The 24,829-nt window shown below is 34.9% G+C and overlaps 1 protein-coding gene across 3 annotated transcripts in view; it reads right to left on the bottom strand.

Annotated features, from left to right (window-relative positions):
- PDE3A (phosphodiesterase 3A) overlaps positions 1 to 24,829 on the bottom strand; it is a 344,786-nt gene that overhangs the window by 44,151 nt on the left and 275,806 nt on the right. For all 3 annotated transcript variants that reach the window (XM_003906085.5, XM_009180335.4, XM_021922099.2), the window contains exons 3-5: positions 15,683 to 15,940; positions 12,997 to 13,151; positions 7,673 to 7,788 (exon numbers count right to left, since the gene is read on the bottom strand). In XM_003906085.5, coding sequence (XP_003906134.1) covers positions 7,673 to 7,788; positions 12,997 to 13,151; positions 15,683 to 15,940 — 529 coding nt within the window. The remainder of the gene's footprint in view (positions 1 to 7,672; positions 7,789 to 12,996; positions 13,152 to 15,682; positions 15,941 to 24,829) is intronic.

Here is a 24,829-nt window from a genome sequence, read left to right as displayed (position 1 = left end):
AATAGACCTAAAGCTTCCATTTCAAGTGTGGGTATTTGTGCCAAACTGTCTGTATTTACTCTAGATTGTAAGAGTTTTACAGGACACTGGCTTAGATTTCAAAGTGTGGCTGTTGGAAGACAAGGAAGATATCTTTTGAAGTTACTCTCTCCCAAACACAGAGAAGGCAGCCTGCAATTAAAATGGAAAAAAGGAGAGAAATAACTTCTGGCCAAAAACCTGCTTACTGGTTTTCATGATTTTATGGCTGAACAATGTACTGTAGGGCAAATGAAATGACATTATTAAAAGTCGTTCTCTATTTCTCACCACTTAGGAAAATTTACAGCCATCCACCTTCACATCATCAAATTATGTGTGCGGTTAGCTGGCAGTTGGCTTACAGCAAAGTTTGTTTCCAGGATGTAGCTTCCTCAAAAGTTTGATTTGTCACACCAAAGGTTTTCTGGTCCAGTGAAAAGAATATTAAGTTTGTTGAGGGAGTGTGTGTGTGTGTGTGTGTGTGTGTGTGTGTGTGTGTGTGTGTGTATAATTTTCTTTTTAATTTATTGTGATTTATTTTTGTTGTTGTTGTTGTTAAAGATGAGAAATCTCACTCCCCCCTTGCTTCAGTGTGAAGAGCAGCACTCCCTTCTAGTTCTTTCTCAACCTATCTATTGTTAATTCCTAACCAGCAGCTCAACCCCCTCCCAGCCTTTATACTAAGCAAACAAAACCACTTAGACCCAGAGAGTGTAAAAAACCCTCCCAAGGTCACAGTACTAGTACTTGGAAGAATATAGAGCAAACTCAGCTATTCTTAGTAAAATGAGGCTTATAAGCCAGTACCTCTATCAGAGACTATCCAAGGGGGAAGTAAAATCAATGGCCTATTAGGCAGCATTTGCATTGCTCCTTATGTAATGCCTAATGGTTTTTATTTGGGTTTCTACTTCTATTAAAAAGACTCAGTTATTTTTCCAAAGATAACGACAAGCCTTCACATTACATAGTATCCTGAGCCAAAAACAAATCAAAACAAAAAATTAAGTTCACAAAGGTTTTAACTCAGAATTTCCCAGCCAATGTATGATTGTGTGCAGCAAGTGGGTTCCAAGTTTGCTGTGAATTATTTACTGGTTGAAAATATTTTTTAAAAAAGAAATATTTTATTTGGAAACTCTAGAATAAACTCAATTTTTAATATTATCTCCAATAGCTTATAATTAGTTTTTCTCATTATAATTTTATAAAATAAAGGAAATCTAGTTTTAAAACTCAAAATCCCTTCTCATTTCTCCAATGCTATGGTATTCACAAATACTATTACACATAGATGGGTGCTGTGATGTAAAGGTTAAAAAGGGTTGGTCTAATTTTGACCACTTTTTGGATTTAGACTGCAACTCCAGATAATCTTAGAAAGGTACCATAGCCGTTAAGGAGCTGAATCCTAGTAAGATGTGGTAGAAAGTTTAGCAAGGTATCTGTACTGAGTATCTCAAGGATTTATTCATCCAACAAGTATTTATTGTGAGTCTTGCTCCATGGATGGAGTAGGGTACAAAATAAAATCCCTGCTCTTAATGGAGCTCCCACCTCTTTAGGGGAGACAGAAACTAAAAAAATAAAGTCAATAAAAAAGAAAAGTTAACTTAAATTCAAATAAGAGGAAGAAAACAATGCACAGGGTAGAAGGCAGGGAAGAACATAAATGCTCTTTAGATAGGATGGACTGGGAAGGCCTTCCTGGCTGGGAAGGGGTGGGGGTGGGTAAAATTTGAAGAGAGGCCTCATGAAATACAGAAGACATTTAGAGAGAAGTAGCTGGGGAAAGCATGTTCAGGAAAGAGGGACATACCTGGGGGATGTCAGAGGAGCAGTCAGGGGGTCAGTGGTTGGCAGCTTAGCAAAAAGGAAAAAGAGGGGCAGGGAACGTGGTCAGAGAGGTTGCTGGGCAAGTCTGGATAGGGTTGGGTAGGGCCAGGGCAAAGTTTTATTAGGTTGGTGCAAAAGTAATTGTGGTTTTTGCAATGAAAAGTAATTGCAAAAACAGCAATTAAAAGTAATTGCTGTGTCATAAGAAAAAGAGATTCCTGATAGACACTGTGTTAGGCAATTCCTTAGTTGTTCTCATAGTAAACTGTGAGTTTTGGGACAGTTTTCTACACAATTTTTTTTTTAACAGAACAATAGTTCAAAGCCCATGAGAACATTGTCCATTTCTGTCTTGACACCCTGTTTTTTCTGAAGGCAATTTATGAGAAGAGTGATTTTTTTCATTGCTAAGTTTTAGTAGCTGCCAGCTGATTGCTTCAGATACATGCAATTCACTCTCAAACACAAATTTTAAAATTCACACAACCATTAGAGTTCTTGGAACTCACAGATTAACTAAATTTAAACAAACAAGCAGATTTTAAGACATCAAATTTACTGCCTGGGATGAAATTTAAAATAAACCTGTAATAGAGAAGCTCTGCTTCTGTAGTATTAGTCTACATATTTTGAACACTTTTAAAAGCATAACTCGGCTAGGCGTGGTGGCTCATGCCTGTAAGCCCAGCACTTTGGGAGACCGAGGAGGGGGGATCACCTGGGATCAGGAGTTCGAGACCAGCCTGGTCAACATGATGATACCCCATCTCTACTAAAAATACAAAAATTAGCCTGATATGCTGGCACATGGCTGTAATCTCAGCTACTCTGGAGGCTGAGGCAGGAGAATCACTTGAACCCGGGAGGTGGAGGTTGCAGTGAGCTGAGATCACGCCACAGCTACACTTCAGCCTGGGCGACAGAGCAAGAATCCGTCTCACAAAATTAAAAAAAAAAAAAAAAAAGGGTAACTCTCGGCAACACTCATGAGAAGCAGGGATATTTCTATTCTGCAGGTGAGAAGCTAAAGTTATAAAAGTGTAAGTTCTCTTTTTTTCCCAAAGCCAAACTACTATTTTTCCCAGTGTGCATTATCATAGTTTACTTGAAGTTTAAAAACAGAAAGAATTAGGATGTACATGCATGTTTTGAAGACCGTATCGGTCTTCAAAAAGATAGGGAGATAAATGCAGATAATAACCAAATTTTCTTTATAGAAAGGATAAACTATAAATAAATGATTTCAGATACAGGAAGAGGACAATCTAAGGAACTGGGAGGAATAACCTTTGGAAGTCTTCAAAAACAAATTTTCTAAAATGCTTTCAATGTAATCATGTCTAAAGTTAGAGGGATGACTGTTAGAACCTTTGAAAATCTCATCTAATTTTACATCGCACACTCACACATTTACACACTCACACATGACTGAAGAGATTCAGATAAACATGCATTCTCTCAAATATATTAATGTTTATCTTCACTTTATATTTGAGTAATTTTAGCAGATTCCAGGAAGAAGACATAGCTCATGAAACATAAATTTTTGAATGATTCAAACTGTCCTAATGTGAAATACTTAAAATCAAAACACTTAAAAACGAAGAATTAAAAATATAATTTTAAAAATAAAGTCTAAAATGCCAACTCCTTTGAGTAATTCGGCCTTTAATTCCTTGTTCCTGAGAGCATGAGAAAATGTGTGTCAGGACACAAGGAATTTTGGGCAATCAAAGAGAGAAAATAAACAATACTGCAGGGGAATTATTTAAGTGAATCCATCTGTTTTGTGCTATAAAACTCTCTCAGTTTAATTTTAATGAAACAAAAAAGGAACCAGCTTGTCTGATAAAGACATCTTTTTTTTCCATGCCCAGATGAAAATGGACAGCCTGAATATTTTTTCCAAAGCAGAAATTGCATCTAAAGAGAATGCCAAAGAAAAAGAATCAGAATACCGTAATTAAAGTTCTCTATATTTTCAAATTTTGTATAAGAAAAACAGTCTAGATTATAGGTGTAGAGATATCTGTTATCACTGCAATCGGCAGCCAAACTTACAAGAATCCGGGAAAGGACTACTGCAAATACAGTAACTATAAATTCAAGGAATTTTTAAAGCAGAATGGTATCATGGTAGCTCCATAATGTCAGTGACTCATACTAGAGGAGCAAAATTGAAAATACAAATTATATTTGAATCTCCTGCTTTTAAGCTTCAATTAAAGGAGTCCTATGTGATTTCATTCATTTATTTTATATTAGTAACTGCATAATAATTTGTGTTTCAGTTATTTAAAATTAACATGGATTGACTGAACTAAAGGACACTCTGTTTACTTGATTTGCGCAAAGAACAGATTTCATTAGCCCTCTCTGGAAACAGGGTATTTATCTTTCTGTATGTCTCTTCTTACTTCATACTCGCTTTCTCTCCACCTCATTGCCTATTGCTCTTACGTGTTTCCTCAGACTCTCTTCACATTTCATTTGATTCCATTTGCTTACACTCTTTGCCACGAGGGGGCTCTTCCCAGCTTCTTTCCATGGAGTTTATGGAAAACCAGGATGCATCACAGTCAACTGCATCAAACATGTCACAACTACTTAGCTCCATCAACAACCCAAACAGGGAAGCAAGGATTTTAAAGCAGAAGGGCCTATCTGATTAGGATAGAGTTGTAATCTCTTTTCGGCTCTCTGATTCTTGATAGATGTTTTTGTCTCTTTTGGCAGACCTTTAGGAATTTAATCAGTTAGATTCAGCATGCCTGGGATATAGGTTATTTTATAAACTTTTAGCTGTGCTGTGACAGCTGTCTAAAGATGCCACAATGAAAAATCCACTCCAAAATGATCATGATGGAAATGTCTTATGCACTTGATGGCAAGAATGGAAGGGCACTCTTGCTATGGCTGTGGCTCTCATTCCTACCACACATGTGGTATCTTATGTGAACATTCCTTTCCTTTTACACTTTGCTCTTTCTTCTAAAGTGCAGTCATACCAACTGGGGATCAGGACACAGGAATATGAGGCTGTTGCATCATTTGCTCTGTTATTTCCAGTGTCTGCCTAATCATAACTTTCAGCTTCTTGATCTTATCATGCTGGTTATTCAATAATTTTTGTGTTATTACTAAACCAAAGAAACAGGGAGAGAAAACCAAATCCTTCTATTATCTTACACCTACCCAAAGTCAGAACCAAAAAAAATCCTAACCTTAAATTATGACAATTTGTCATCCTCATTTGTTTCTAGTATGAAGTCATTAGGACAAAAGAAAGTATTCGGATTCATTGTATGACCTAGAGAAAGCAAATTACTTAACCTTCTTGTTCCTCAGTTTTCTCATGTGAACCCCCTTTCTGAGCTACTCATAGATTTAGAACACTTAAATTTATATTTCATCTCTTGAATTACATATTATTACTGTCTGAAATTTTAGTTCTGTCCTTAAAAAATCTTATAAAAACTATTCACAAATCTGGAAATACTACTATTTATGAATTTAATGTTTGTTTGGATTGACTTATGGTTTTCAGATTTGTTTAACATTTTTATTAGATCCCAAACTTTCTCTTCTTCCGCTTCTTTCTAGAATATATCCATCATAAATTCCTTTAGTAAAGATTTGGCAGATCGTAAAGTTTTGACTTCTTTCAAATTGTCTTTAGTTCGCTCCTATTCTTGTAAGATGAAACTGCCAGGCACAAAACTTTAGGTTATCATATTGTTTCAGAGCTTTGAAGAAAATATTCTACTGTGTTCTGACTCCTAGTATTTCTGACAGTTCTGCTCTCAGCCTGACCGCCTTTCCTGAAAAGGAAATTTGTCTTTTCTCTGGTAGACTTTAGGATTTTTGTGTGTGTGTATCTTTGGTGTTGTGTAGTTTCACTATTTTGTATCTACGTGTGAGTTTCTTTCCATTTACTAGGCTTCTCCTGAGTATTTTTTGTCTTCTATTTGCTACTAAAACTCTGATTACACATATCATGTATATTAGACTCTCTAATTTTTCTGTATCTCCTAAAATCTATTATATTCTCCAATTTTTCATCTGTATTGCTTTCTGGATAACTTCTTCAGATCATTCTCTACCCAGTTTACTAATTCAGTAGTCTACTATGCTATTTAATATTTCCTTGACTACATTTCCAAAAGTTATATTTAGCTGCTCTGCAGTTACGTCTTTTCTCATTGCTATTATTTTTTCTTAAATATGTAAATTTTTGAATTAAATTTTAATTTAAATATTTTCATCCTTTTACAGATCTAGAAAGTTGTATTTTTGTTTCTGTTAACTCAAACTCATGGTGTTTCTTTGTGCAATTAGTGATCCTGGTTGTAAGCTCTATGTTTGAATCTGATCTGATAAAATCTCATGGCCCTTAACTGGTGATGCTTCCCTTCCAAAAGTATCTGTATATATTTTTGTAGGGAGCCAAGGGGCCTTACATACCTAAAACCACTTTAGCGCTCCTTTAAGACTCTTGGGTTTAATGTGGAATTCTCAAATGCAGTTTCTCCACCTTGTTGGAGTCCCAGATGATTCTTCTTAGTACTGAGCTAATCCGCATTTGCCTTCAGGAATATCTCAATTTAAAAGTATTTGCCTACATTATCCTACATTGCCTGGCCCTGGTGAAAGCTCAATTTTATTAGCAGGTCATTAATAACTTCTAAGTGGCAAAATTTAATGAGCATTTCTAAAGAGCAGAGAGGACCAGATTAGTTGTTGGAAAAGTAGATTAGCTTAATGATCTCTTTTACTGATGTAATTCCAATAAAATGATACAAAAAAGTTATCGAGGCAGAGCACACAATGCTGAGGGACTAGATTCCCATAAAGAGGAGAACCTCAGAAAGGTGAGCCCAAATCTTGTAAACTGTTCTTCCCTTCATAGCACGATTTACTGACTATTGGCATGGAGTAAGAAGTGAAGGATCCAGACAGAGGGGTGCAGCTATTCGGGAGGCAAGCCAGCAGAGCTTTTAGCAATGTCATGAGGCTGATGACATAAAAATTGGAGTTTGGGGTTGCCATGGCAGCCAGAACTTGAATGTTTCATATCTCAGTGGGAAGTGGGCAGTTTTACTTTTAACCATTTGATGAACTCTTAAACTGCTAAAGGCAGTAGATTAAGAAACTAAGGAAGTTACTGAAAATCTCATTGATATTTTCTGTAATACTGAGAAGTGAAACTGTGATTCCAAAAAGGAAAGGTCAGAGGAAACATCCCAGATTCTTAATTGGGCTTCTAGGGGAAAGGCAATTCAGAGACAGAATCTCACAAAAACTCCTATTACAGGTTTGGGTGAGCAAGAACCCTGAACAAATGAGGTAGTCTTCCCCAATATCATTTCATGTTCCTATCTAAAGCTTTATTATTCTTAATTTTGATATCTCAATTCCTTATCAGAGTTCATGTGTAGTAAATGAAACACTTCCTTGAAGTCATATATCATACTCCTGAAAAACAATTTTAATAGATACTAAAAAATTGGAATTTCTATCATGAGATGATGCTACCAGAGATGATCCTTGATGGTAAAAGTGATTTCCTGTGCATCTAATTAGTTCAAGATAGGAAATCTGATACAACAACTTTGAAGGAATCTGTATCACATAAGGTAGAAATTTAAATAATTGGTTATTGAGGCTTTAAAAAAATAACTAATTGGTTATTAGAACAGACAAACCAAACATAACTGAATACAGGGCACCCTCAGAATATTTCAACACTTATGGTCTGGTTTGCTCTATGACTCCACACTTACAGTATGAACCCTTCTCCAGTTAAGTTACTTACCTGGTCGACTTTGCTTTTTAGCCTTTACATGGTTAGCTGCAGAAATAGCATAGGACGAAGTAAAGGATCTGCTTTTGGTGAGGGTCATCATCACTGGATTATTCCAAGAATCAGGACTAACAGCACCGACAAGAGAGAATTAAAAGAAAATAAGAGAAATTATTCATCAGTTATTGGGCCAGTCTTGCCAGAACCCAACCATCATTTCTGTAATAGATTTTCCAATCTGAGTATTGGTTCAGGTTCAGTGACAGAACCACTGTACTTCTCAGTGATGAAACAGATTATGTAAAAACAATCTCTGTTGCAGGGATATAGCAGTTACTCATCAACCATACTGGGTTAACAAAGAGGAAAGATAACCTCTTATTATCCAATTAATAAAAATTAAACACCTTCTGACTGTACTCTAAAATTGCATTTTCTAAAAGAGGCTTGCAGATTAACTGGTTAAGATGCGGGTGAATTTACATAAGCTGTAAATGTCATAATGCTTACTTCAGTACTCTATTATTTTTGGTGGATTTGTATTCAAAAACTGAATGACCATGAAATCATTCAAAAATAATTTTTTTTTGCATTATTTTCTTGTGACGGAAATGATTAGCAGCAGGCCTTTAGCTTATGATTTCTCTTTACTGGTGATAACCTAGGAAAAAAGTGATTATCTAGTCAAATTCCCTTGTAAAAAGGGAATTTGTCAAAAGGGACATGCCAACAATGGAGCTGATGCTAACCATACTGATGATATGTACTAGGTGAAAGGTAATGCAGAATCTTCATCTAGCAAATGCATTTACCAGGATATACTTGGTCTGCCTAGGTTGCTTATTGTAAATAAATGTGGAATTAATAGATTCATGGAAAACTGAGCTAGAGAATGTTATGTAAGTCATGCAATTCATGGGCTATAAATTTTGGAGGTATTCCAAGACAAAATTTCTCTGTATGTGTTGCTCAAAATTTATACACATTGAATCTGAAATAGACTCCATCCTAACTTGGGAGAGAAGGGAATTTCGAAAGTCGTGTTGGCAATCTTGGACTGCTCCAAGGGAAAAGTGCTTGGTCTATGTTTGCTAACACCTGTGTCCTTTCAAGCACTAGTAAATTTGGTACTGGGTACAATCTATAATTTACATAAATAGAATTTGACAATTTGATCTTTTGACAATCTTAGATTGGCAATGTAACCAAGATGTGCCTGGTCTGTCTGGGTGGCTTATCGTAAAACACCTAAAATCCATAGAATTGTGGGCTCACGGATGCATGGAGATTGCCATATAAGTTTATAATTAATACGGTAGAATTTGGAGAGGTTCCAGAGCTGAAATGGTTCCCTCTGTGCAAGTAATATTATGCATGCATTGCTTAGAACCCTGACTGCTAAATCCAAACCAGAACATGTGCTAATGTGGAATAAAGGGACTTTCAGAAAATTGCACTAATAGACCTCTCAAAGGAAAGCATGCTAAGCATGAGTCTTACTATTGTCTGTATCCTTTGATTACTAGTAAATTCAGCAATGGGTAAGATCTGTAATTTATGTTGAGGTCAGTTTGACACTCTGACACTTCTTATCTCAATTTTTTTTTTTTCCATTTCAGAGAGATTTTTTCTTCAACTATTGACCCAGGTATTTTAAAACTTCATCTTTTCTCCCCACTTCTAATAGCAGTTTTCCATATATGAGGACATTTGAAATGTGGTATGACCTTCAGCAATTATAAAATGCAATTGAGTAAGGCATAAAAATATTTGTTTGACATCCTTCTCAGAAAGCACATCCTACGTATTTCACAAGTTCTTGGTAGTTAGGAAATAATGAGATGAAAGAAACTTTGGATCTGAAACAGATTACAACACTGACTATTTTCTGGTGGTGCTGGTCCCTTTTAATTTATTTTGCTGGATTGACTGACTGATTACTGTGAACAACTATTATATAATGTATATGTGGCCTAAATGTTTGCAGTTCTCATTACATAATACAGTGAATAGGTTATTACTTTTACTTTTCTAAGTAGACTTTTTAAAGACAATGCCTTACAGTAACTGAATGTTTTAATATATCAGAAAGATATATTATGAAGGCTATCTCAACAATTTACTATTTTTTCAAATAAAAATATTTAAAATGTGTTCATTTTAAAGTTTGCAAAATACATTAGAGTATCCTTAATAAATGCAGATTTAATGAACTCAAGATAAATAACATCCTAGTCATATCATATTCTTAATACAATAATTGTATTTTACTATTAATACAATAAATCAATGTATTATATTATACATAAATGCATTATAGTTTACAGGTGCTTTCATATATTGCTTTGTGAGACCCTTACAGTTTTCAGCTTTTCATCGTTGTTCTTTATTTCCGGATTCCTGTTTAAATTTCATGAATATGAAATATTTGGATTCTGTAAAGGAGAACAGCTTAGGAAAGGCTTTACATGGTTTCCTCATGCTGGCACAGCAGAGGAAAATTATCTATGTGCCTGTGATGGAAGATCTCAATCTTCTTCCCAAAGGTGGTCTTATGCTCTTATTATCCCCACAATGACTCCATTCTAAGTCCTTAAAGTCTGATCAGGTAACTGTCTCTTTTGCCAAGTTTACTGCTTTCTTTTTGCCTGAATATACAGGCAAGGGTCAATTCCAAGGTCAACTTGGAATGATTTAGGCTCTGATGTATTTCAGCTTTTTCTATTTCTCTAAAGCCTATTTTTTAAAGCACCTACTTGTATTCTTCCATCTAATTTACTCCTCCAATTATGTCCAAGCTCCCCTTTTTCCTAATGACTCCTTGTAATTGGGTACAGAGACTCTGGCAGGCTAATGACTTGCCTCTAAGAACACAGTACATTTCTAAGTAGTAGGGCCCAGACCCTTCAGATTCTCAGTCCAGTGTGCCTTCTACAAGACTGTATTTAAAATTACCCAGAGTAAATTATCCAGCTGTATATATAAAGGAATATAAGTTGTGTTCCTAATTTTTATTTCTCACTCTTATTCTTCTTTTGATCAATGTAGTCCTCAAAGAGACCCAATAAATGAACAGATATGGGAAGGAATAAATAAAAGGGCTAAAAGGGAAGAAATTTCAGGGCTAAAACTCAAAAGAAGGTTTTAACTTTGATTTATGATCAAGCCAAAACTAGCTGTATTTAGTGGTGGTACTACTGCCACTTACTTATAAATGGTTTTTCCTTAAAGGGATCAAATTCTATTCAGAATGAATTTCCTTTCTTCACAATGATGAAGAAATTATATTGCTTTCAGATTTTACATCAGTACTTTTCACAGGACAGTGAGATTATGAGATAGTATATCAGGCAGTGAGGAAAACGTATACCCAGGCAAGACATCTATGAGTATTTTTAGGAATGAGAGAATGAGAATGAATGGAATCATATGCTACTCCTTATCTCTATTGTAAATATTTGGATGTATCCATTTTACAAAGAAGAATGACAAGATCCTCGGGCGTTAAGTTCTTAAAAGTTCTTGGAACTTTTTTCCTTGTCATGATTTCAATTTAAACCCTCAAGTTCATCTAATTGACTAAGAGAAGAGAAAAGCAGGGGAAATAGGATTTGACTAGAAGTAACAAAGAATAACAGAAAGAAAGACATTTGACAAGGCATGAGTGGATTTTTGATAGTCATTCTATGGGAAGGAAATCATGAAGCACTACCTATGCTATGACAGGAAACAGCAAGGTGCATTGGCAGAATAGGCAGACTCTAATGATACACACTGAAAATGTAATTCACTTTATTAAGCAATAGTTAACAGTAATACTATTAACATTTATCAGTATTTGCTGCTGTAGCAATTGTCAATGATCAATATTTTTAGAGAAAAATATTACCATTGACTTCTAATTTCAAATTTCAAGAAATTTTCATGAAACACTGCATAATCTCTTCTTGTGTTTACAAGTTTTACAAAAGTCCAGGTAATAGGATGGAGTGGAATTTTACTGACATATAAAATATATAATGACATTTGAGTTTGCTTCCAATTCTTTTTTTTTTTTTTGAGATGGAGTCTTGCTGTGTTGCCCAGGCTGGAGTGCAGTGGTGCGATCTGGGCTCACTGCAAGCTCCACCTCCCGGGTTTGTGCCATTCTCCTGCCTCAGTCTCCCAAGTAGCTGGGACTACAGATGCCCGCCACCACGCCTGGCTAATTTTTGTATTTTTAGTAGAGACGGAGTTTCACCGTGTTGGCCAGGATGGTCTCGATCTCCTGACCCCGTGATCCGCCCACCTCGGCCTCCCAAAGGGCTAGGATTACAGGTGTGAACCACCAAGCCCGGCCGAGTTTGCTTCCAATTCTACAGATTTTTTAGAATACAAATAATATGGAAGAAACCAATTAAAAAATTTTAATCAAAAAAGAGAAGTCAGCAGTCATTAAATTCTTATAATCTGAAATATTTCTATTAGTTTCAGTATGGTGGTTTATTTATATCCCAGACTAAGGATCAGGAGAAAATTACTTCTGATATTGCTATCATGTAATACGACATAAATGTGGATATTTTTCATTCATTAGGTTATTGATAAAACTGATATATGTGCTTTAAAAACCTGAAATCATATGGTAAATGGTCTCACAATTAATGGATTTGAATAAAGTATGATAAGTACAATATTTTTATTCTAAATAGAAAAGGACACAGTATCTCCTTCTAAATGCACTTTCCTTAGCTATTTTCTTCAAAATTCTTTTTACATGTTAATATAACCTTTTCTTTAGTTTTGGTAATTCTGTCTTTTAAGTTGCTTTGAAAAATTAGAATTAATATCCTCAGAAAAGTTTAAATTACCAAATGTTTGCACTTATCTAGGTGTTCTTAGGATGATCTGCTTTTGATTTGCTCTTTTGTCTTTTGTACAAAGCTAAGACAGCTGGTCTTGGGGGAGGCTAGTGACTGGGCTAGGGGCATGTCATATCAATTGCAAATGTCAAGTTAGACACTTTTGATTTAAGGATCCCAGTATGAATCTCAATGTAGATAAAATTACCTACCTTTGCCCTGGAGCTTAACCCTTCCCCTCTAAGGTCACAATGGCAGAGATCACATCAGGTCATGCTTTCCACTTATATTTAGGGTCACACAACAGATGTTAAACCTAATTATCTGATGTTAACCCCTATACTGCTCTGCATTTAAACCATGTACCCTTTCCATGTTCAAAGCTGACCTCCAACCAAATGTAATGGGTTAGCCTTCCTTCTCTTGTAATTTACAACTCATTTTTGGTAAGTAACTTCTCTAAGAGACATTAAACCAGCAGGAGCCGTATGCCACCTGGATGAAGGTGCTTCCTGCAGTTTGATGCTGGTGCTGCGGTCTCTCCGTACTGGTGCAGGCTCCAAGGTAGGTAGACCTGTGGCCGAGGTGGTGGTGGTCCAAGTGGAAGAAACTCGTCTCAACAAGCCAGGGGGCAAACTCCTTCTCAGGCGCTAGGAAAGAGACTTGACTTCATTACCAAGCATATTTTATATCTCTTAAATTTTATGTAATATAATAGAAGAAAATGAGCTTTTCATTAGAAGTGAATTGACTAAATTATATTGGTTGAATATCACCTATCTAAAATTTGAGTGCTCAGCAACTTAATAAAAGATTATCTGGCCAAAATGAACGCATATTATAAAAATCAGCAGCCAGGCGCAGTGGCTCACGCCTGTAATCCCAACTCTTGGGGAGGCCAAGGTGGGTGGATCATCTGAGGTCAGGAGTTTGAGACCAGCTTGAACAACATGGCGAAACACCATCTACCAAAAATACAAAAATTAGCTTGGTGTGGTAGTGGGTGCCTGTAATCTTAGTTGCTCAGGAGGCTGAGGCAGGAGAATTGCTTGAGCCTGGGAGGCGGAGGTTGCAGTGAGTCGAGATCATACCACTGCACTCCAGCCTGGGTGACAAGAGCAAAACTCTGTCTAAAACAAAAATAATAAATAAATAAATAAATAAATAACCTTTTAGGGTCTTTATTTCAATGCTTATACAAATATGTGATTATAGGAGTGAGTCAATTACCTCTGGGATAATTTTATAGTTATATTTATTCAACAGGATTTACAAACCTATACACACATATTAGTTATTATGAGAAGTTTTTCCTCAAAGGTCACTTGCTTGGGAGCATGAATTAATTTATATCACCTTGCACCACAGTCTATACCCCCAAGTATTATTGACTTTATTACCTTCATTTACAAACGAAAGGAGCTCAGTGTAAGAACGTAAGTCTTTCACAAAATGCACCACTTCTCTTATGATTAATGTAACTTAGACATCAGAGATATGAGTAATGTCATCAGTGTTAACTCCTCTTAATAGGAGACCCTGCTGGCCAACCTGCTGTTCCCCTTCTTATTTCTTCTCCCACCATATCCTAAACAGGACATGTAGCGTCATCTGCACTGAGACAAGAGTCTGGGATCACTAGGATGAGCACCAACCCTCTAAAGTGAGTCTTGACCTTAAAAGTTAAACTAGGGGGTGCGGTGGTTCATGCCTGTAATCCCATGTAAACCTCAGCTACTTTGGGAGGCCGAGGCGGGTGGATCACTTGAGGTCAGGAGTTTGAGACCAGCCTGGCCAACTTGCAGTGAGCCAAAATCGTGCCACTGCACTCTAGTCTGAGCAACAGAGTGAGACTCCATCTAAAAATTTAAAAAAAAAAAAAAAGTTAAACTGAAGGTCTTTTTTCTATAACTTCAGCAACAGTCATAATAGACAGAACCACAACCCACTTTTGTTTATGGCTAATCACTCCTAATAAACCTACCACACAGGCATAGTTCACAAAAACATTCTGCTCTTCCGAAGAAGGTAAAAAATTTTGAGAAATGAATTATATGTCCACTTGGGATTTAAGAATAGCTCTGACATTAAATAGTTTCCAGTGTCTCTTAAACATCTGAATGTGCATCTTAGAAGGTAATTCAGTTGGAAGAGAAAAAGTCAAACACTCTTAAATACCAGGTTTCTTGCCTTAAATCTGTCTTTGACCTCAGGTCTATTTTGAGACCTGAAGGAACCAGTTAATCTCTCTCTCCATTTCCTTACTGTCATATTATACTTAGGTATATCTTTATTAGGGAATTGCATATTGGAAGGAAACTATGTAAATATGTTATTGACAAAGTTATGAAGATCACATTCCTGAGAGAAGAGACGCACAACAGCAGAAGCACAGGTGTTACTGACTGACCACCAGCTCCAAGGGATAGCTGACTGTCTACTAAACAAGTAACTGTGCTGAATATACCAGAGACCACTGACACTCTGATTTTCTTGTCTTTAATATGCCTTATTTTTAATTAATATTGAGATCTAAACTGAGTGAGCATCCTCTTATAATTGACTTTCGTAAAACTCATACCATATATGTAAAAAGAATAAATTTGTGTAATTTCTTCTTTTTACATATAAAATATATGTGTATAGAAATCACTAAGGACATATTTCACTTTAAGTAATCTATAATTGACTAAAACTGTTCTGGGTTCAAAACTGATTGTGTATTGGAAAGTCATGAGGGCATTTTGAAGTATATCATTCAAGAAAATCGAAGAGTAAAGAACCTTCAGTTTTAGGAGTCAACGAATTTTAAACAGAATCTGCACTAGAAAGGAGCAAGGATTTATGTCTTTTTTTGTTTTGTTGTTGTTGTTGCAATATCCTTATCACCTTAGAAAAGCATCTGGCATATAGAAGAAAAAACTTCTTGCATGTAACATGAAAGATTAAATAAAAGAGGTAACATAAAAAGATACATTTTCTATGTATAGAAAACTATCAAGTATAAGGACAGAAGTCTTTATGTTTAAATATTTATTACTTTTGTCACCATGATCAACACATTTTGCCTGAGTCATTGATATTAATCTGCAGATGGAGTTGAGGTGACAGGAAGGAGGCCTAGAAGACAATTAAAAAAAAAATAGTTTAACCCTTTAAGGAGTAGGTCATTACTACCTACCTTTGGAATAGCAAGCTTGTCTTTTTCAGAGCTCTCTTCAGAGTCCGAACAGGTATAGTTTTCACTGAGCGAAGTGACGGGATTCACTCTGGGCTTGTGAATGGCCTGGAAGGTGAGCTGTGTGCTGAGCAAGTTGCTCACGGCTCTCAAGGATGTGCACACGTTTGGTGGAAGAGAAGGGTCTGCCAGGAGGTCGGTAATGAGGCCGTGGGCCTCGCCCATGACGGCGATGTCCACAGTAATACTGGTTCCTGAAGACTGGAACACAAACCAAGACAAGATCAGGTAGGAAAAGGTCTGAATCGGAAGGCACAAAGCATTAATTTGAACTTTTTCACTAAGAAATGAATGGGATGAATCTTTAGGATTTTAGTACAGTAAAATTCACATCACCTATTTCAAATTCTACTAAAATATGCCCTAGCAGTCATCCTTTTTTGCATTTGCGGCACATTTTTTAATGCTAGAACTCGGGGAGGGGTCAAGCATATTTGAAGAAATTAAAAAGATGAACACTACTTTTAAAAGGCAAAAAGTTTCAGAGATCTGGGGGGAAAAAACTTCATATCACTCCTTATGAAGAGCTCAACATTTTACATGTATGTTCTTTAGGAATTTCACTCCAAAAGCAACATTAATATACCATAAAATGTTATTTTTTATAATATTTTAATGTGACACTTGAACCTGATGTTTATTCAATGAATATTTTTGCTAATGGTAGTTATTCAACGAATGTTGTTAGAGATAGACACACAAAAAACTCCATTTGTGTGCTAGTTCACAATCTGTCTCTCTTCTTGTTGTTGGTAAGAACAGACATTTCAGTTCTGGGATTCTGTGGCACATCTGTCACATTCTGCCAAACTGCCTATCAGAGCAGAGTCATTACTCTGTCCTCACAGCAGAAACGAAGAGCACAAAACACAGAGGCCAGGAAAATACATATAAATACATAAAATAAACTCCAAAGAGAGAAAAAACAGAAGTATAAAGTTGTACGATTAAAAGAAAATATGAGGGACTATTTTATAATCTTGAAATTACAACATTTAAAAATAATATGAATTCATAAACTGCCAAAGATATTCCTAATGTATCTGACTAAATGAAGATATAAAGTTCTACATAAGAAAATATACCATAAGCAAAGGAAGAAATGGTCTGTGAGAAAATGTTTGCCACACAGAGAAGATAAAACATATCCAAATATAGAGCTTCTAAAATCAATAAAGGGTAAAATTGAAAAAGGAAGTGAATAGACAATTCAAACGAAATGTAAATAACCAATACATATAAAAAGCCTCTTATGTCCCCTATAATTAAACGCAAATCAACATAATAAAAACAAATTTCACTTACAAAATTGGCAAAACAGTAAAAGATTTATAACACCAAGCATTAGTAACGGTTTGCATAAATGAGTAGTGAGGAAAAACAATCCAAAATGTTTGGCAGGAAACTTTGCTAAGCCTATCAATTTGTAGCTTAAATGTGTGTATCCTATGATCCAGCAAAACAACATACACATCTGGTCAAAAGAAATACTTCTACAAATATCTAAACATATAAAAACAATAACACAACGGGTATAGCAGTGCTCTGGCAACGACAACCAAAGAATGTAACCCCAAGATGCATATAAGTAGATAAACTGATCTTTTAAAATTGTCATTATATCTGTATTATAAAGTTGTATATCTTTGTTTAAAAGATGTGGGTAGATTCATAAATTATTGTCTAGAAAATATTGTTCAGTGGGTGGAAAAGTATGTTGTAGAAAAAGTGAATATATATTATTCTTGTAATTAGAAAAGTATCATAATTATAACACCTAACATCCATAAAGACATCTAGTCTTGCAATACCTATAAGTAATGAATAAATGACTCTGTAAAATTCTCATACAGAAAAGTTATGTCTTTTACTGCTAAAATTACAATAACTATAATAATAATGGTAAAGTTGATATTTATTACCCACAAGTCTACAAAGTATTAATAGGTACTATAATTACTTTCACTTTTATTAGACACAAATAATTTGCCAAAATCAGACAGGTTGAAAGTGGAAATATCAGGCTGCAATCAAAGATAGCTTGATTCCACAGCTCAAGAGTTGAACCAGCATGGTGGGAAAAAAAAACAAAAAAACAAACAAAACAACAACAACAAAAAAAACCCAGAAAATCTTAATTTTATGTGCTTAAATATGTCTGTAATTACTTAATGCATAATTTAATAATAGTGCCCATGTTCTCTGATCACAGGCATAAAAATCTCTTATGAACCATTATGAAAATTTAAGTGAAATATTAATAATTTTAGGATATATAGTCATGCATATGTCATATTTGTGCCTGCAGGGTTAATTTTATTTTTCTGAGCTAAAAGGAGAATTTTACTTTCCTTATCTTAAAAATAACTTGTATTGTGTATCCTTGAAGCTTACAACATGATGGTATGTGATGTGTACAGATAGTCCAATGGTTACTATAGCGAGACCGATTAACATACCCAGCATCTCAAATAGTATTTTTGTGACAAGAGCAGCTGAAATCTCCTTATTAAAAAGAATCTGTAATACAATACAATTTTGTTAACTGTAGTCCTCGTGTACATTAGATTCCCTAGACTTACTCATCCTATACATCTGCTACTTCGTATCCTTTGTCCTACATCTCCCCATTTCCTGCCCCTTCCCCTGACTCTGCCCACGGTAACCACTGTTTTATTCTCTCTCTCTGAATATTTGACCTTTTTTTTTAAAAATTAAGATTCTACATGTAGGTGAGATCATGTAATATTTTTCTGTGTCTGGTTCATCTTACTTAGCATAATGTCCTTTAGGTCCATCTATGTTATGGCAAATGGCAGGATCTCCTTCCTTTTTAAAGGGTGAATGATATCCCATTGTATGTATATACATGTGTGTGCCTATAGACATACCACGTTTTCTTCATCCATTCATTCATGGACAGATGCTTATGGTATTTCCATATCTTGGCTATTGTGAATAATGCAATGGACACGAGGGTGCAGATATCTTTATGAGGTGGTGATTTTATCTTATTTGGATCATATAGTTCTATTTTCAATTTTCTTAAGAACCGTTATACTATTTTCCAGAATGGCTATACCCATCTACATTTCTAACAGCAATGTTCTAGGGTTCCCTTTTCTCCACACTCTTGCCAACATTTGTTATATCTTGTCTTTTTGATAAGAGGAGTGAAGTGATATCTTACAGTGGTTTTAATTTCCATTTCCTGATGCTTAGTGATGTTAAACACTTTTCCATACATATATGTCGGCCACTTTCATGTCTTCTTTGGAGAAATGTCTGTTCATGTCCTTTGCCCACTTTTTAATCAGGTTGTTTTCTCCCTATTGTGTTATAAGAGTTATTTATAAAGTTTGGATATTAATTCCTTATCAGATATATGCTTTGCACATATTTTTTCCCAGTCTATCAGTTGCCTTTTCATTTTGTTGATTGTTTCCGTTCCTGTGCAGAAGCTTTTTAGTTTGATGTGGTCCCATGTACTTATTTTATCTCTTTTGGCCTGGGATTTTGGTGTGTTATCCAAAAAATCATTGCCAAGGTCAAAGTCCAAGAGCTTTCCCCCTATGTTCTCTTCTAGAAGTTTCATGGTTTCAGGTGTTACATTTTGGTCTTTACCTATTTTGAGTTGATTTTTGTGTGCGGTGTAAGATAAACATACGATTTCATTCTTTTGCATGTAGAAATCCAACTGTCTCAGCACTTTTTTCGAAGAGATTACTCTTTCCACCTGTCTCCTCCTAGCACTCCTGTGTAAAATTACTTGAGCATGTATGTTTGAATTTACTTCTGGGCTCTCTATTCTGCTCTATTGGTGTAGGTTTCTGTTGTTAGGCCAGTAGCATACTATTTTGATTACTATAGATTTGTAATATAGTTTTAAATCAGAAAGTGTAATGCCTTCTACCATTTTCCCCTCAGTACTGCTTTGGCTATTTGGGGTTTTTTTTGTGGTTTCATACAAATTTTACGATTATATTTTTCTATTTCGTGAAGATGCCACTGGGATGTTGATAGTTATTGCATTAAATTTCTGTATTTCTTTGGGTAGTATAAATATTTTAACAATACTTCTGATCGAGTAATGGAATATTTTTCTATATATTTGTGTCTTCAATTTTTTTCACCAATGTTTTACAATTTTCAGTGTACAAATCTTTCACCTCCGTGGTTAAATTTATCCCTAAGTATTTTTTATGCTATTGTAAATGGGAGTGGTTTTTAAATTCTTTTTCAGCTAGGTACTTATTTGTATATAAAAAATGTTATTGATTTTTATCTGTTGATTTTTAATCCTGTAACTTTGCTGAATTCATTTGTTAGCTCTAACAAATTTTTTTTGTGTGTGGAATTGTTGTGGTTTTCTACATATAAAGATCATGTCATCTGCAAATAGAACTAATATCATTATTCAATTTTTTAATGTTTGTAAAAATGCTACTGACCTAACATCCCTTTTAAAAATAAGTATTTTAAAGTGCATCTCTAATCATTATGCTTCTGAAAATCTCATCCAGTGTGGTCCTCTGAAATAGTAATGTTTATTTTTGGCCATGTTGTTCTAATAAATAATTCACTGCACTGTTTCCATACAAATTTGAAATTTTAAGTCAAACTTTGTTTTCAAGACATAAATGTTTTTGACAATGAAATTAAGTTCATTCCCTAGTAATAACTAAAAAGTTCTCTTAAAATGTTCTCAGTACATAAAATCTGTAGGTCTGAAGAAAAAGTAGAACATGTTCATGAGAATTACATGTTTTAAATAAAATATTGGGAAGAACACAAGTCTTTTTATAACTATCAAATTGTGTGTCTTTTATAATACATTTTATTTTTTCTTTAAAGTAATAGATGTATGTCTTGTATATACAGAAAAAAATAGTAAAAATTTAAAAAGTAACTTTAAAATAGAAACAGAAAACTCATCTTTATAAGTCAATGTCACAGTTATATAAGAATTTAGAAAATAAGCACATTATGTATTTTGATGCTACTATGCTACAGCTTTTGCAAAAGCAAAGGTCTTTAATTAAGGGAAAACAAAAGCAACATTCAAGCCAAGAGACAAATTATCCGTATTGAAATTGGCTAAGAAACTGAAGTGAACACTTCTACTATTGGAAAAAAAAAAAAAATCTCCTCAGTATCATTAAGTCAGGTCCTCGCTTTACTGTCTTCATGATTCTAGAATAAAATTATGTTACAGTCAAAAGATACATCACACATAAGAAGTTATTACCACTTTTTTGCTCAAATAACTAAAGGCTTCAGTGAGGCATGCAATTTAAAACCAACAATCAGATTTATTTGCAGCAAACCTGCCAAGGCTAACCACATATGAAATGGTGAAAGATAGAAAGATGGACTGGCTGCTGTTTCAATAAATAGCAGGTAAGCTATAAAGGATGGGTATGTCTAAGATGTCCCTATTAAGGAATTTTAAGGGAGAGGGGTTTTGGGTTTTGGTAGTGTTTTTTAAATCACGTACAAAGTAAGAAAAAATTGCATGATTCACACAGAGGGTATTTCCGTGCCTATTAACTTTGAAAAAATAATATAATTAAATATTGAGGTATACCAATGGTACTCAGAAATATTTTATTTAACTGGTGAAATTTTAGATACCGATAATAAATACTAAATGTTACGTTTATATAAAAGTCAGTTTAAAGAAAAGTCTTAAAACTAACAATCTGAAACCATCTTTCAGTGCAGTACGAGCCACACTAAGCACAAAACCGCAGTTGAATCTTGTTATGGTGCAGATGATCAAACAAATCTTTTCCTTTTAAAAAAAAAGTTACCAAGCAATATAAAACATTCTACTTCACAGACTCTCCTTGTAATAGAAATATCTATATTTAACATTTAAGAAAATGCAAGTGTATTTCCCTAGACAGTATTCAAATGGCAACCAAATTTGGATTGCCACCTTTAAATAGAAAATGTGGAATTTCAGTGTCATAAACAGTGGAGGAAAGTGCGGTTTTACATATTAAGCCAAAAATAACTGATACTTTTGGTAAATTCACCATTTTTCAAGGTTTTTTTTTTATACTCTGTCACCTAGTTTGAAGTACACTGGCACGATCTCGGCTCACTGCAACCTCAGCCTCCTGGGCTCAAGTAATCCTCCCACCTCAGCCTTCCTAGCAGCTACAACTAGAGGCTCAAACCACCATGCCTAATTTTTTGTGTTTTTGGTACAGATGGAGTTTCGCTATTTTGTCTAGGCTGGTCTTGAACTCCTGGGTTCAAGCAATCCTCCCACCTTGGCCTCCCAAAGTGCTGAAATTAAAGGTGTTAGCCACTGTGCCTGGCTGACTACTCAGTTTTTAAACAACTTCCTTTTCCTCTTTTATCTTCATCCAGTCTACCTTCCCATTTCCAGGATGTCCTACCTCATCCTGGCTTTAGACTATCACAGTTGTTAATGGTCTTGGTATATCATAATCTAGAGGGGTTCCAAGTTATTTCACTCATCATTAACCAAAGTCCCAGAAAGTTTGATGCTATAGATAAGAAGTTTAAAATACAACAAGTGTAATCAATATTTTACATACTTTTAGACATGTGCCTATCAATTACAGAAAATTTGTTTTAATTTTTTTTTTTTTTTCAGATGGAGTTTCGCTCATCTCCCAGGCTGGAGTGCAATGACATGATCTCAGCTCACTGCAACCTCCACCTCCTGGGTTCAAGCGATTCTCTTGTCTCAGCCTCCCAAGTAGCTAGGATTACAGGCATATGCCACCATGCCCGGCTAATTTTATATTTTTAGTAGAGACAGGGCTTCTCCATGTTGGTCAGGCTGGTCTTGAACTCCCAACCTCAAGTGATCCGCCCACCTGGGCCTCCCAAAGTCCTGGGATTACAGGTGTGAGACACCGCGCCAATTTGTTTTAATTTTTATTACTAGTGGGTAAAACCTTTGACATTGCAGTTCTGATATTATAAAAGGAAAATCTTCAAGTATGCGTGGAGGTCAAAAGGCATCTTTTTTTGCATGCTATAAAAGGCATCTAAGTTTCTAAAATGTTGTAAATTGCAAACTATAAAAAATTCTAACAAGTCTATGTAACCAAGTTACTAACAGAATGTAAAATAAAATTATATATCATTAAGTAAGATATCAGATTATTTGCTGTGGTGCTGTGTTTGAGTTCATGTCAAAATATTGAGAACTGGAAAATTTCTAAAAGAAAAAATCTAAGAATGCTTAGGAAACAATTGTGTGAAAAGGGTAAATGAAAACAAACCAAAAAAAAGCAGAAACACATCATTTTATTTAAAGAAAGTAAAGGTGCCCAAGGGAAAAATCAGAAAAAGACTGGAGAAATGGTAGGGTAAACAGAAATTAATTCTTTAAAATGATTAGGGAGATGATCTAGCTTGGGGTGTAGATGAAGATAATGCATCCAATTCTTGATAAATTTGCTCTGAGGTAGCACCAATATAGTCAAATTATGGCTCTGCTTCCTATATATTTTAAATCACAGATTAAATTGATAACTTAATTAAATAGGCTGAATATGTCCCTGCCCACAGGCAAAAAATGCAATAATTCTCCAGTCTTCTGATTCAGTGAACAATTTGGCGTGTCACTTGCTTTGGAAATTAATTTATTGTAACTGGAGGAAAAGAATTAGAAGCAGCACCAAAAGCCTCTCTCCATAAGTCTACATGAAACTTAAAGATAGGTTACAAATGCTGAAACATTAGAATTGAGAAATTATCTAGATAACCTAGTAGAAATGCTATATACTTCAAATTAGGCCACTTAAAACTATTTTAAGTTTTACGATGATTTCTAAAACCAAACCCACAGGTTTCCTAGAGGCAATACTGTATCCAATAGAGCACTCAGGCTCTTTTCCTCTGAAATCAGAGAACTGGGCTGGATCTCTTGAAGGTCCCTCCCAGTTGTGCAAGTAATTCATTTCTCTACATAGTGTATATACATACACACATACACACACACACCCATCAAATAAGAAAAAAGAAAAAGATTTTAAAATTACATCTTGGCATCCTAAAGCATTTTACATTTTTAAAAAAGATTTTAAATTATTATGTAGCCTTAGAAAAGTCCTTATTGTATTAATTGCTAATATTTCACAAGCTCTATCTTATAAATTGTTATCAAGTCACTGATGCTATTTCCTTCTTATGGTAAATTGCTTAGCGTACACTGAGTGCTCACAAGGAATAGGCTATTTGGTGGAATTTCCATATGCTTCTCCCAACAGGTAAGTTACGCATTTGCCTAGTGTCAGTTTCCTTTCTTCCCAAATCTCTTTAGGCCTGTTGTATTTGTCACTGTAAATTACATAGGCTAACAAAATATCTACAAAGAAATGACACCTGCCTAAAAATGGAGTTGTTTCCTTGAAAATGAAGTTAGGTAGCTTTACACAGACTTCATAAATAGACTTCATAAGGATGAGAGCCTAAGAATGGATTTCCCTTGATTTAGGTAGGGGAGATACAACTATAAAGATTCAAAAAGAAAATCATGACACACCTAAAGGCTTTTCAACTCAGAATGCTTCCAGGTTCCTAAATTGTTTCCACTATAAAGAAACTGAAACTGGCAAGCAAGTACAAGGAAATATGGGTATGGTGTAAGTAAGAACGGCAACCTGAAACTCCAGTCACTTCAGTGAACACATACTTGAGAGAAACATTCTTGGCTCTTCATCAAAGATGTGCAAAAACCTGCATACTCTATGTATTAAGTTAAAATATATTACTAGAATTATGAAAATTTATGTCATAGTTTTATGATTCTCTGCTTTAAAAACTTTTTAAAATTCCCAGACCAGCTATTGATCCTAATTATGTCTGTTAAGAGAGCTCCACAGTATTTTAAACTCAATATTTTCTTTCACTTAAAATGAGACATAATGTAATTGCTATGTTAAAGTTATTCAATAACATTCCTGGAACAAGAGATAGAAAGCTAAGCTTGGTTTACGAATTGGCATTTGGGAAGCTACATACATATGTAGAAGTACATATTTTCATCATATATATAATTTGTAAGGTTGTGTATGTGGGAAGTTGGAAAACAGAGTTTTA

This window comes from Papio anubis, chromosome 9, assembly GCF_008728515.1.
Source record: "Papio anubis isolate 15944 chromosome 9, Panubis1.0, whole genome shotgun sequence".
NCBI classification, from domain to species: Eukaryota; Metazoa; Chordata; class Mammalia; order Primates; family Cercopithecidae; genus Papio; species Papio anubis.
The sequence above is the reverse complement of the archived record's forward strand: the minus strand, read 5'-3'. Positions and strand labels throughout refer to the sequence as shown.